The sequence below is a fragment of the Macadamia integrifolia genome, unplaced genomic scaffold (genome assembly GCF_013358625.1).
Source record: "Macadamia integrifolia cultivar HAES 741 unplaced genomic scaffold, SCU_Mint_v3 scaffold_267A, whole genome shotgun sequence".
In the NCBI taxonomy this organism is placed as follows: domain Eukaryota; kingdom Viridiplantae; phylum Streptophyta; class Magnoliopsida; order Proteales; family Proteaceae; genus Macadamia; species Macadamia integrifolia.
Genome location: NW_024870659.1, coordinates 134158 through 147621, shown reverse-complemented (window position 1 = coordinate 147621; position 13464 = coordinate 134158). Strand labels below are relative to the sequence as shown.

Sequence of the window (13464 nt, the reverse complement as noted above, 5' to 3'; positions counted from 1 at the left end):
TAAGGTAGCAATACCTGAACCAAAGAAAAGGAAATTAGGTCCTAAAACATGTGATTGTGTATTTATTGGTTATACAGTACATAGTTCAGCATATAGGTTTTTAGTTATAAAAATAGTGGATGGTGTGTATGAAGAAAACACTATAATAGAATCTAGAGAAGCTGAATTTTTTGAAACCTGGGCCTAGCTAATTTGTCTAATAGCTTAGCAGCTTGTCAGACTACTGGTGGTGTGCATGAGCAGGATGAGGGTGTGAGCAATCACATGGAGAATAGGTCCGTCTCTAACACCAGTCTTAACGAGCAATACCATATTTTAAAAGCTCATAGGCGCTCGTTTAGAACCCTAAAGAGATCTGCGTCTGGTGAAGTGGGCAATGGACCTAATGTCAAGAAGGAGGATCACTCTGCTCTTACAAATTGAATACAACCATTAATAAGGATGATAGTAGTATTTCTGGTATAGAAAAAGAAGTGTCTATTAACAATAATCCATCATTTTCAATTGACGAAAGTCAACTTGGAAGAGGTAAAAGACAGAAAAAGTCAACAGATACAGGAGATGAATGGCTTACCTAGTTAGTAGATAAAGATCCGCTAACATATAAAGAGGTTGTAACCTCCATTGATACTGTCTTTTGGAAAGAAGCAATTAAAAGTGAGTTAGATTTCATTGTATTTAACCATACTTGGGAATTAGTTGACTTGCCACAAGGGTCTAAAATTTTAGATACAAAGTAGATTTTTCAAAAGAAATTAAAACCATATGGATTATTGGACAAGTTTAAAGCAAGACTTGTGGTCAAAGGCTTTAGACAAAAGCAAAACATTGATTACTTTAACACTTTTGCTCCTGTAGCAAGAATTATTACTATACGAGTTATGATGATTGTAACATCAATATATAAATTAATAATACATCAATTGGATGTTAAAACTACATTCTTAAATGGGGATCTAGATGAGAAAATATATATAAAACAACCAGAAGGTTGTGTTGTACAAGGACTGGAACACAAGGTATGTAAACTTATGAAATCTCTGTATGGGCTGAAACAAGCACCTAAGCAATGGCATGAGAAACTTGATACAATTTTGCTATTAAATGGATTTCTCGTGAATGATGCAAAAAGATGTTTGTATAGCAAATTTTTTTTTTTACCCAAGGTGCCCGGATCTTTGACCCGACTAATCCCTGGGGTTACTGTGATACTGCTTACACAGGATTGGGTCAGTCTGAGATGGAAAATCCCGTGCGGTGGCCCCAAGAAGTTAGGTGCAGTGGAGAAGATTTGATCACGAGACCTCACTTCCTGAGGCGGAGTATCGTGTCCCCTCCAAGCCAACTGTGCTAACCTCTTGGGGTTCTTGTATAGTAAATTTAATCGTGGTAAAGGTGTATTTATTGTTCTTTATGTAGATGATATGCTCATAGTGGGAACAAGTTTAGACATAATGAAACAAACTAAAAATCTCCTAATGTCTAATTTTGATACAAAGGATATGGGAGAAGCTAATGTAATTCTTGAAATAAAGATAATCAGGATAGAGAATAAGATCATCTTATCTCAGGCTCACTATGTTGAAGCTATGCTTAAAAAGCATGGATACTTTGATTGTCAAAGTCTTAAAATACCTTTAGATATTGGTTGTCATTTAAAGAAACATTTAGGAGAACAAATTTTTCAAAAGAGATATTCCCAAATTATTGGTTCAGTTTCATATTTGATGAACTCAACCAAGCCTGACATTGTTTTAGCATTTGGAAAGCTGAGTTAACACACTCACAATCCTAGCAAAGAGCATTGGCATGCATTGAATAGATTACTAAGATACTTAAAGGGTACTATAGATTATGGTTTGCATTATAGTGGAAACCCAAGTGTCTTAGAAGGCTATTGTGACGTCAATTGGATTTTGGACACAAACAAATCATTGGCAACTAGTGGGTATGTTTACACACTAGGGGGTGGAGCTATTTCATGAAAATCAGTTAAACATTCTTGTGGAACATGATCCACCATGGAAGCAGAGTTCATAGCCTTAGAGAAGGCTGGAACGGAAGCGAAATGGCTTATGAATCTTATGGTTGCGGCCAAAGCCTATTACATCAATATCATTACATTGTGACAATCAGGCAGCTATTGCAAAGGTAAAAAGCAAAATTTACAATGGAAAAAGAAAACATATCCGTCTAAGACATAATCTTGTAGCAGTATATAAGTGAAGGTACAATAACTATCGACTTTGTGAAGTCAGAAAGCAATCTAGCAGATATATTCACAAAGCCCTTGCCTACAAAGATTATACATGATTTATCTAAAGGAATAAGTTTAAGCCATGTGACATAAGTTATGTGATGGACACCCAACCTATGTGAAGAGGATTTTCCTGAATTAGGTTCAAAGGGTAAAAACGAAGCCACCGGATGATTTGTTTTGTACTACTATATAATCGTTCATTCTGGTTAGATAGTAAAGTAATACCACCATAAAGAAAAGAGGATGAGTTAAACTCTTAATTAGCCATAGCTCACAAATGTGGGGGTGTGTAAACTGTGGCGCACACTATGGGTTGACCTAAGTGGATGTAGGGGGTGAGGCCACCTTCCGATGAGAGTTTTAAAGGTAAATTTTCTAAATATCTATAAGACCAGGATAAGGGACAAGGCCAGCTCTTATTAAAAGGAAAAATGTTCATTTCATAAAGTGATCGAAGATAAGGTCGATCGGTAGGATATGGCTAGTAAGCTAGTCGGCTACAACTATGAGGAAAGGTTCAAGAAATCTGACTTCACCCGTACTTTGTAGCGTAGTTCATCAGACCTAGTGCAGGTTCAAGTCCTAAAAACACCTATAACGACGTGTTCTACTATGTCTAATATGCTCACTAAGCTCATACATGTTCTTTATCGGAATTTCGAAACTCATGGGGCATTATTGTATTAATATAACTATTTATTTTATATTATAAAGTTTCGAAATTGTGACATGTCCCCTTGTTTTACTTTATACTTTTACTTTAACTTTTGAGTCTTGAGCTCAAAAGTGTTGAAGGAAAGTTTTTTGAATGAAAATTCAAAAAAACACAAAAGCAAAGCCAAAGGCTTGTCTTTTAGGACAAGTTGTTTAGTCCCACATTAGAAGCAGAGGAGTGAAAGTGTGAGTATATATAGGTTTGTTATTTAAGGGTGCAAGCCCTTTGGAGAGGCACTCTCTCATGTCATGTGTGTGTGGGGGTTCCTGGGGTGCTTTTGAATCTAGCGCACCGAGCCGAGACAAGCCTAGCCGAGGTCGGGTGCGGGTGTGGTTATGGGTACACCACACACCGATTTTGAATTTTAAATTCAAATACATATAGGGTACGTAGACACCAACCTATACGTACATAGAAGTGTTCATACATAGATAGGTTTGTATGTATGCAGAGAGGTGTCTATACATGGACAGGTGCCTTTGTAAAGTGTACAGGTAGCACCCATATGAATCTATATACTGAGTATTCTGTATAGAATAGGATATACGTTTTTGGCATTTTTCCTTCTTTGTTCTCTGTCTGTATACAAATAGACAGAGATCACAGGGTTGCTTTATCTTGGAGGTAAAACGTAGGGATCCCCATTTGTACTGATATAAATTGCGTTTTAGACCTTTAGGAGAGTGTCTTCTGATACAACTCAACCCACCTTGGTTCGCTTGCTTAAACGTCTCTGTGTCAAAGATTCTTCTACTGCATTACAAAAATACTTTCATCTATACAGTCGTCTTATACGGGTACCACCTTGTAACAATTTGGAATGGTATTGTTTAAACTCTGCCAGTTCTTAGGTCCATAATTTGTTTGGAGAGTTGGGGATGGTAAGTCCATATCAATATGGAACGATCCTTAGATCCTCTCATCAGATAAATTTATGCTTCTTCAGTTTGTTACTCTGATTCCTTCTTTGGCTATCACGATAAAGCATAGACGCCAAAGTTCTTGATCGTTACCCTTCGCCCATCGAATCATGGTAAAAATTTCAACCTAGTCAATGGTTATATTATCTGCTTGAACCGAAACTTAAAGCTTTGAAAATCCAAAACTATAAAAGGGTGCATTTTATACACCTAAAAAAACCAAGGAACAATACCAATACTAGATCAGAGATATGAAATATAATTGAATTCGACATTCCTCTAATGTTGGAGTCATTGAAATTGTCGCATGATCCTCCCAAGTGGCACAAATAAACTACAAATATCACAAAAGATTGCACCGTAGTAACCCAATTCCCAAGGTCTTTCCGTCAACTCGGTCACTAGTCTCCTCTGACTTTACTAATCACAGGGTAAGACGCAAACTTGTGTCGGCCTGACTCTATGGACAATTAATTTGATTTGGACCCAACTCCAAATCACAAGTACAGTCTTAATCACAAAAATTGATATTGGTTTCTATCTTAATGGTCAAATTTGTGATGATTAGAAGGAAAGGAAAGGGTGTGGCTGATGAGCTCCTTGCCCTTTGTGGTGCCGGTCTTAAGGACCAAGGAATTAGGGTCTCTGTCGAATCCGGATTGGATGGGATTTGTGAGTATCGATCTATTTTATCCCTGATTTTTATAAAATATATTATTTTTTTCTTATTTTAGCCCTGAAACTATCTAGATAGCCATCAGGATCGATATCAGATCGGGGCTCAATCTCAGCCGATACCAATCGAATACGGCCGATCCTAGATTGATACTTGAAACCATGTTAAGGAACATTATGGAGGAAAAGCATACGAAAAAGACTTGACTATGGGAAGTCTGTATGGACAAGGTTTAAAACTAAAACCCTCTTTTATTTTTTTCATATTTTTTAATATTTAATTCTGGATTGAAATTAAGTTCAAAATTAGGGTTTTGAAATATACAAATTGAGAGTGGATATGAGCATATTCTTGTGATACTTGTTAATGCTATACAGGGGAAATTGGGGGATGGAAGAGAGAGAACAGGGAATTGTAAAGCTCAAATCAAGGAAGGAGTTCATGAAGAAAGTAATAGAAGATTATGATTGGAAGACCCAAATTGGCATTGCAGCTAGTTTTAGTTATAACTGATTTAGTAGAGCTTTTTGGGAAACTATCGATTAATGTTTGGAAGCTAAGAAAAGAAAATTTTCAAAAAAAAAAAAAAAAAAGAATTTGAGGAGAGATAGACACATAAAAAATCATTGTGTAATGATGTAGTCATGACTTTTTTCTTATTATGTCTTTTTGTTTTTTTTTTTTTTTTTCTCTTTTTTATTGGTTACCAAATATTGCAAAAAAAAAAAAAAAAGATATCTTCTTAAGGTATTTACCATCGCTCTCCTACACTTACTATATTTACTCAAACTCACTTGCCTCTTATTTTTTCGTTGGCACTCTCCTGCTTTTGGACTTTTACATCTCTTTTTCCCCCATTTTTCTATTATTCTTCTAACCATTGGATGGATTCTCATTTTAACCCACGGTAATTACTCCAAAACCTCCTATCCTTGCCATACGAGGGAGAAGGGGGTTGGGCCATGGCGTTGTAGCAAAGGCTGATGGTGGGGAGAAAGTACAGTGAGCGGTGGGGCAGTGATATTATCAATTTTGCAGCGAAGAAGGAGAGGGGCAGTGGTATTCTGCGGCGAGGAAGGTGGGTTGAATTCTCATAAAAAAAAAAAAGAGTGAAACTTTCAAATTTATCATAGATGTTTGAATACATTCATCCATAGAGCTCAGCAAGACTTCGGTGTCATCTACCAAATCGTTCATGCATCCATAGAGCTCAGCAATTTAGACTTAGGTGTCGCTACTTTTTCCTCTGCTTTCAGAGGTTAAAAACCAACACTTAAAAACCCTCCTCCTTCCACTGCTCTCATATTCAATTCTGGCGATTCTGACCAATCCAATCCAATTTTTATAACCATGATCCTTACTTGGCAAATTCCCATCCCAACCTGTTAAAAATATATATTGGCCGCCACAGTACTCCTCTAGCTCTTTAGTTTTGAAGTGGTGTGGGATGTGTGGCATTTACTCCCACATCCGTTTGGAATGGAGTATGAAAAGGTGAGAGAGTACTATATTGTGAGCTCGTCAGCTAAAAATGGCATAAGCCAATTTTGGAAGGATCTATTTTGATGAGACCCTATAATTCTATAGTTGTAAAGGGTTTTGTTGTTGTTCTTGAGCTGTTTGATGAAATGCCTTTTAGGATACATAGTGTGTGAATGTGTGGTTTCAATATTCACCTCTCAACCTCTGAATGTGCATGAAGTGCTAGCTGCTAGGTGATGTGGCTGCTCTACAATGACTGCACCCTTCAATGATCCTTCAACGTACATTCAAGGGTTGGGAGGACTTGAACACGTATTTCAACACTTGCAACTTAAATGAACCATTAGAGGCTCGATAGTGTTGAAGAGGATCTTTTTATAGTACACTTTAGTTCTTCGTATCGGTCATAATTGATACTGAAACCAATGAAGGGTATGAAAGAACCACCCTGACTTTTCATTGTCATGATGGGATAGGCTCTCTAAACATTTCCAATTAGAGGATTGATTAAGCCACCCATTTTGAATTCTAGTTACTCTTTCCAAATCATTGCGAGGAGTGGAAAACTATTGCTCATTCATAGAAGCCATGGAACATGGAGATGACTTGCGATCCAAATCCTTTTGAATTCAGTGACTTGGTTACAATCGATCTTCAAGCCCTATCGATGGCTAGGAGGATTTGACACGCACACTCAGCCGTTGGATACGGATTTGACACAAACATCCAGCCGCCGGATGCTACACTGGGCATTCCAATGATTAGAGAGAATTTAGATGATCTTCAAAGGACTGAAGGGGAAAGGATTTTCCACTACCTTGGGTATTGGACATAGTTATTCATTTTGATAAGTCTACAAGGTCTACGCTCTACCATGTATGCCCTTGGACCTTCGAAGTTGCTAACTAGGGTACACCTTATCAGGTGCTCCAACAACTGCCTAGCATAGTTGGTTAGGAACTTCTTGTCGAAGCAACCTTCCGTATGGCATGTTTGATGTTTGAACCCCCCCCTTTCCCCGGCCTGTTGGCCACCTTTCCTTGAGTTGGGACTCCTTGCAAAGGCTGTCATCCTAGTTAGCCGATGGGCCCTTGGTAAGAACTATCCGAAAAAGAGTGTTTATTATTGTCATAAGGCTTTGTCATTTTCGAATATCACAATGCTTATTCTTTTCTACCATGTGGACAGATAATGTATCCATTACCACCATTAGATAGAAAAGGTAAAGTTTTAGAATCTAATACTATCAAATTCGTTAACTAAAAACATCTGCTTAGCTCAGCTAGTGAGATGTAGTGCGCAAAAATTTCATGCTCATCAAGAGGTAAAATTCCTTAACTTGTATTGCCACGCATGTGTGTGTATATATATACACACACACACACACACACACATGCATGTGTATAAGCATTCTAAACATTATCATGCACTCTCTCACGTCACAGTAGGAACAAATGGTTTAGATTATAAAAAAATGTAAAATAGATGGTTCATATGTCTTGTGATTTCGTAGAACGTCACATCCTATATTATTACATGGATAACTACCCAATCTTTCTCTCTAAAAGTGATTGCGAGTTTAAATTCCATAAAATAAAGAACATAATAAAATAAAATTTACTTATTTGATGTTGTGTTTGCCCAAATTAGACAGAACTGGTTTTGTTCTTTATCAAAATAATAATAATAATAAGGGTGATTTACATCAACCTCTCCTGTCGTTTGCCCAAATTATATAATCCCCCTTGAAAATCATAAAATTACATTTAAATCCACCCAAACTAACACCATGAGGGAGGTGTTAGTTTTTGAACTTGAAAAGATGAATTCACCCTTCTTCTTCCCGATCTCCTCTATTTCTTCTTCTTCTCCTTTATTTCCAGGGTTTCGTTCGACGGTAAATGGGTTTGTATTCCTGGCATTTTACTGTAAATGGAGGCATTGAAGATGACACTCTTCGGCGTTGTGATCCTCATGGTCTTGGCCATCTCAGTGGTCCAGAATGTAGCAGCAGGTGAAGCTCTGGCTCCCTCTTCTGATGCTGTCTAATCTATGAACTAAGCTCTAGCACCAGCTAAAGCAGCAGCTATAGCAACAACTAAAGGTCCGACACTGGCTCGTCTTTGTTCCCATGGTATTCACTTCGGCCCTCACCTTCGGATTGCTCTTCTAATCTCTCTTTCTCAGAGGGATAGAGGATGGATCTCGTGACGTAGATAGAAGACCTTTCCCCCCCTCTCTCTCTCTCTCTCTCTCTCTCTCTCTCTCTCTCTCTCTCTCTCTCTCTCTCTCTCTCTCTCTCTCTCTCTCTCTCTCTCTTCAGATCTCGGTTTTTTTCTCCTTCGCTTCACAGATCTAGTCCGAGACTGAGAATGGGGTTGAGACTTTGAGTCTTTTGACCATTTCCTTCATCATTTGTTGGTTTTCATTGTTAAATATTATCTATTTGGTTGTTATATAATGTTTTACAAATTGTTGGGGGATTTGTTTGGGTGTGATCCGATTTATAATTTGAGCTTTTCTTCCATATGTATGTAAATCTAAATCTCTTGATTTTTTTTGTTATTCAGATGAGGAAGGGAGAAGATGGTGGTTTAGGGCAATAAAGCGATGAAGAAATTGGGAGAAGAGGAAGAAAAGGGGTGAGTTTAATTTGGAAAGAGAGAATCACCCATCTTCTTCCTCTTAAGTTGGAAACGATCAATTTGGAAGAAAGAAACAGAGAATCAATTTAGAAATCAAGGAAAAGACCGAAATCAGAGAAGAAGAAGAAGAGAGAGGTGAGTTCTGGCAAAATGGAAAGGAGAGAGAGAGGGGTAAGTTCAGGGCAAATAGAGGAGAGGAAGAAAAAGGGTCAATTCGTCCTTTTAAGTTAAAAAACTAACACCCCTCTCACTGTGTTAGTTTGTATAGATTTAAATGTAATTTTTCGATTTTTAGGGGGGATTATGTAATTTGAAAAAACGACAGGGGAGGTTGATGTAAATCACCCTAATAATAATAATAATAATAATAATAATAATAATAAGAATAAGGAGAAGGTTCTATAAAAGATAATGTGGTCCTGATCCATCAAAAGTGGCAAAATTTTTCACCTTTATGAGGGACAAATCAATCATTTTGCCCTCCCTTATCTCTAGGTAAAGAGACAATGAAGCCTTCTCCACAGCCGGCCTCATAGGAGGATCTTTATTGTTGTAAATTTTGAAAATCATCTGCTGGACCAGACCAAAAAGTTTGACGAAATTTCAAATTTTGAAAATCATCTGCTGGCGTGACTTCTAGAAGAGCCAATGCATATGTGCATGTGTACTACTATATAAAGGGATAGTGGGTTTCTGTATCCTCATCTCATATATCCCATTGTTTTTAGGTTTCCTTCCTTCTTCCATCACCTCCTGATGGCTTCTCGGAGGCTTATTCAACACAAGAAAGAGGCATTTTGGTTCTATAGGTTCATCTCCATATTCTATGACACTCTTGGAAACCCTCCACACTATACCGAAGAAATGAGGGAGGAAGCCCTAGAGCCCTTGGACCTTCATGACCGGAACTTGATAGTGGTAGACGTTGGAGGTGGAACAGGGTTCACTACTTGTGGCGTTGTTAAACATGTAGACGCCAAGAATGTTACTATTCTTGACCAATCCCCTCATCAGCTTGCCAAGGCAAAGCAGAAGGAACCATTGAACCACTGCACCATCATTGAAGGTGATGCTGAAGATCTTCCCTTCCCTACAGATTATGCTGATAGATATGTGTCTGCAGGAAGCATCGAATACTGGCCTGACCCACAACGTGGCATCAATGAAGCTTATAGGGTCTTGAAACCTGGTGGTAAGGTTTGTATCATTGGCCCTGTGTATCCAACCTATTGGTTGTCTCGTTTCTTTGCAGATATGTGGATGCTCTTCCCAAAGGAGGAAGAGTATATCGAATGGTTCAAAAAAGCTGGATTCGAAGATATTCAGCTCAAAAGAGTTGGTCCAAAATGGTTCAGAGGGGTCCGTCGACATGGGCTGATCATTGGATGCTCTGTAACAGGAGTGAAATCAATGCCAGGAGATTCTCCTCTAGAGCTTGGTCCAAAGGTAGAGGATGTGAAGAAGCCTGTGAGTGCTTTTGTGTTCCTTCTACGTTTTCTTATCGGTTTCATGGCATCGGCATATTATGTTCAGCTAACTACATACATGTGGCTCAAAGATAAGATTGTTCCCAAAGGTGTGCCTATTTGATCATATGAGAGAGGGAGTATGTGTTTCCTTTTTCCTGTTAGCTAGCCTTGATGTAATAAGACTGCCACGAAATGGTGATGGACTGTGTTTCCTTTTATGTAATTTCCTGCATGTAGGCCCTTTGGTTGGGTTTATTGTACTTTGTCCCTTTCTTTTCAATAAATGATATTATCTATCAATAAAAAGTTCCAAGAGGTGATGATGGAGTACGTCTCATGTCACTATTGCAATTTGCTGCTTTGCATGATAAGTACAGAGTCTTTGTTACATATAAATCGTTTTCTGTGAGATAGTGAGTGATTATGAGGATTCAATGATTAAGGTGCATGTCGAAGCTTTCTCAATTGTTGAATCCTTACTTTCAGTCGTCACTCACCGCACAGGGAATGAAACCATCCCTGTTTCTTTCTTCTTTTGATGCTTCTTGTTTGATCTTCTTCTCCTCCTCACCCCACCTTGGGTTAAGTTTGAGCTCTTATCTTTATTGAAATCTATAAGAAAATCTATAAGAAAAATAAATAAAAAAATCATAACTATCCCTTTACTAGCAAAGTCATCCTTTACGACAAAGCGTGGGAATCTCTATACCCACAATATAGTACAGAGAAACTCGAGTTCTAGTTAATTTTGTTCTTTTACCTATTAAGGGGAAAAAAAAGAATGAAATGGAAAATATGGATACCGCACAGGCCACTGGTATGTTGCCACTTCTATAAAGAAAATAATGGGACTCTGCTGGAGTAAACCTCTTGTCCCACAAAATTTCCATAATTTAGACACATATTTGGAAAAAAAAAAGAGACGAAACATTTGACTGCTGTCCTTTGATTTAAAAGAAGAGTATTGGATTGAAAGTTGAAAGAATGCCATTGTGGGGTTACCTATAAAAGATCAAACTTCGTTGGTGTGATGTGATCTTTTATTGTGTCCAAATTAGATGGTGTATAGCTTTGAAAATCCAAGACTATAGGAGGGTGCATTTTTATTCATGTACTTGCTCCTTAAAAAGTATAGCAATGTCAAATAAGAGATGGCATATATGTAATTGAATTTGTGTTTGAACCTTTACACTTAAATCAATCTAGATCATTCTTCTAGAAGTGATTGGAATTGCCATATCACCCTCCGTGGCACAAATGAGCAATTAATCCCACGAAAGGTCACATTATAGTTACCCAAATCACAAGAACAATCCAACTTGCAAGAATTTCCCTTCAACAAAAAGTCACACTATAATCATTCATTCAAATTTTCTCCTACGAAGCGTCACACCATAGTTACAATTCACAACGTTTCTCCAAAGTACATAGTTTTCATTTGCACGCTAGAGACTGCGGTCCAGTGAAGGAGTGAAGGAGTGGAGTCAACTCCGTCAGTAGTCCCCACTATGACTTTATCAAGCAAAGGCTAAGACACAAACTCGTGTTGGTCTGCCTGAATATACAGTTAATTCAATTTGGACTTAGCTCCTAATCTCAACCACTGTCTTAATCCGAAAAGTGGAAAGTGTGGCTGATGAGCTCATTGCCCTTTGTGGTGCCGGTCTTAAGAAAAAGAGAATGAATAAACAATGACTGCTTAGCACAGCTGGTGAGCTGTGGTGCACAAGAAGTTCATGCTCATCAGGAGGTCTTGAGTTCGAGCCTCCTAGCTGTTATCTACATCTCCTCCCTATCTATTAAAAAAAAAAAGAGAGAATGAAGAGGATTTGATTATGGAAAGTTTGTATGAACAAGGTTTAAAAACAAAGAATTGGAAAATAGATTGGTCATGGTAGATTTTGATTTGATTTCGATTTATAACGGCATGGATTGACAATTTTGGCTCGAGTCAAAGGGTAAGTTACAATTTAGGGCCCATTTGATTTTGTTTATGTTGTTTCTATTTCTAGAAACTATAGAAATGGGAAACAATTTTTTGAATTGTAAAAGAGCGTTTGATATTTCTGTTTTTCAAAACGTTTTCAAAAGTGTGGTCTGATTCAAGACACGAGAAGGCACGACATTGCAAGTATGTAGCTCAAGGGTGAAGGCAAGATATTGGAGTTGCAAGTCTGCTTCGTGGAGATGAGTTTCAAAAGGATGAAGACAGTCTAGAGCTATGAGCTTCGCACAACCACGTTGGAATCGCCACTTTTGGATAGCGAGAAGTTTCAACAATGGCTGGGTTGGGGTAGGTAGAGTGAAGTATTAGGTTTTTCACAATTTTTGTCCTTCCCACTTGTTTCTAGAAACAGAAAAATAGGTCTGACTTGTTTCTCCATTCCTGTTTCTAGACACATAAATAGACATAAATTTCTATTTTTATTTCGAAAAACAAGTGAAACGAATTAGAAAAATCAAATGGTTTTTGAGTTGTTTTTCTATTTCTAAGCATAGAAAAATGAAAAAACACATTTCTGAAAACAAAATCAAACAGGCCCTTCTTATTACCATGAACCAGTAAACCTATCATATTGTTCATCTCCAACTTTTATTCATCTTTTCCACCCCAACTATTCACTCCTATCTCGCCCCCATCCCCACCATCTGCAACTCCTTCACCCCTCCATCACTCCCTGTCCCGTTCCTATCTTTCTCCTCTACTATACAATATCTTTGTGAGAAAGATGTCAACTTACCCTTGGCCGACCGATATGGATCTTATGTATTATTAAAAACCAGTGATGTCGTAAATCGGGCAGTTCTACCAATAAAAACCTTGTACAAGTAATTGATATGAACACGACATTGACTCAACCCTTTGATCATACAAAAAATCAATGAGTGGACCCATGCTTGGGGCATATTTTCAAACATATTCTGGGTCCAATCAACACTTAGCCCATCCCCAAGTCCAACCTGAAATTCAGTAAAGATGGCGGGATCCTCACTTGTCAAAAATTTCGCAGCCCAACCCATTTATTAAAAGATATACTGTGCCATGCTCCTCTAGCTCTGTCGTCTAGGTGTTGTGGAATTGGGCCTTTAGGAATTTAAGTCCCACATCGGTTTGAAACGGAGAATGCAAAGGTGGAGAACTCTATAAACTCAGGTGATTGGGACCATGAAAAATCACGCAGCTGTGTGGTGAGCACAGAGCGAACTATTCTTTCGCCTTTTACTAAAGAATACCGTGTGCTCGCCACTTCAAAACGGCATACGCTAATTTTTGAAGTGTCTCTTTGGATGAGACAC

General features: G+C 38.0%; 1 protein-coding gene and 1 non-coding gene across 2 annotated transcripts; both read left to right on the top strand.

The window, feature by feature from the left end:
• Window positions 1-9417: 9417 nt before the first annotated feature.
• LOC122071571 (2-methyl-6-phytyl-1,4-hydroquinone methyltransferase, chloroplastic-like) lies at window positions 9418-10482 on the top strand. Its single transcript, XM_042635942.1, has one exon. It carries the CDS (start codon window positions 9455-9457, stop codon window positions 10286-10288), a length of 834 nt encoding a protein of 277 aa, XP_042491876.1. The 5' UTR covers window positions 9418-9454; the 3' UTR covers window positions 10289-10482.
• Window positions 10483-13347: 2865 nt separating this feature from the next.
• LOC122071572 lies at window positions 13348-13464 on the top strand. The gene has a single exon (XR_006138208.1). It is a non-coding gene; the product is annotated as a U5 spliceosomal RNA (small nuclear RNA).

Excerpts from the sequence above, each read along its gene's own strand:
- LOC122071571 (XM_042635942.1), top strand. The coding sequence starts at position 9,455 with ATGGCTTCTCGGAGGCTTATTCAACACAAGAAAGAGGCATTTTGGTTC.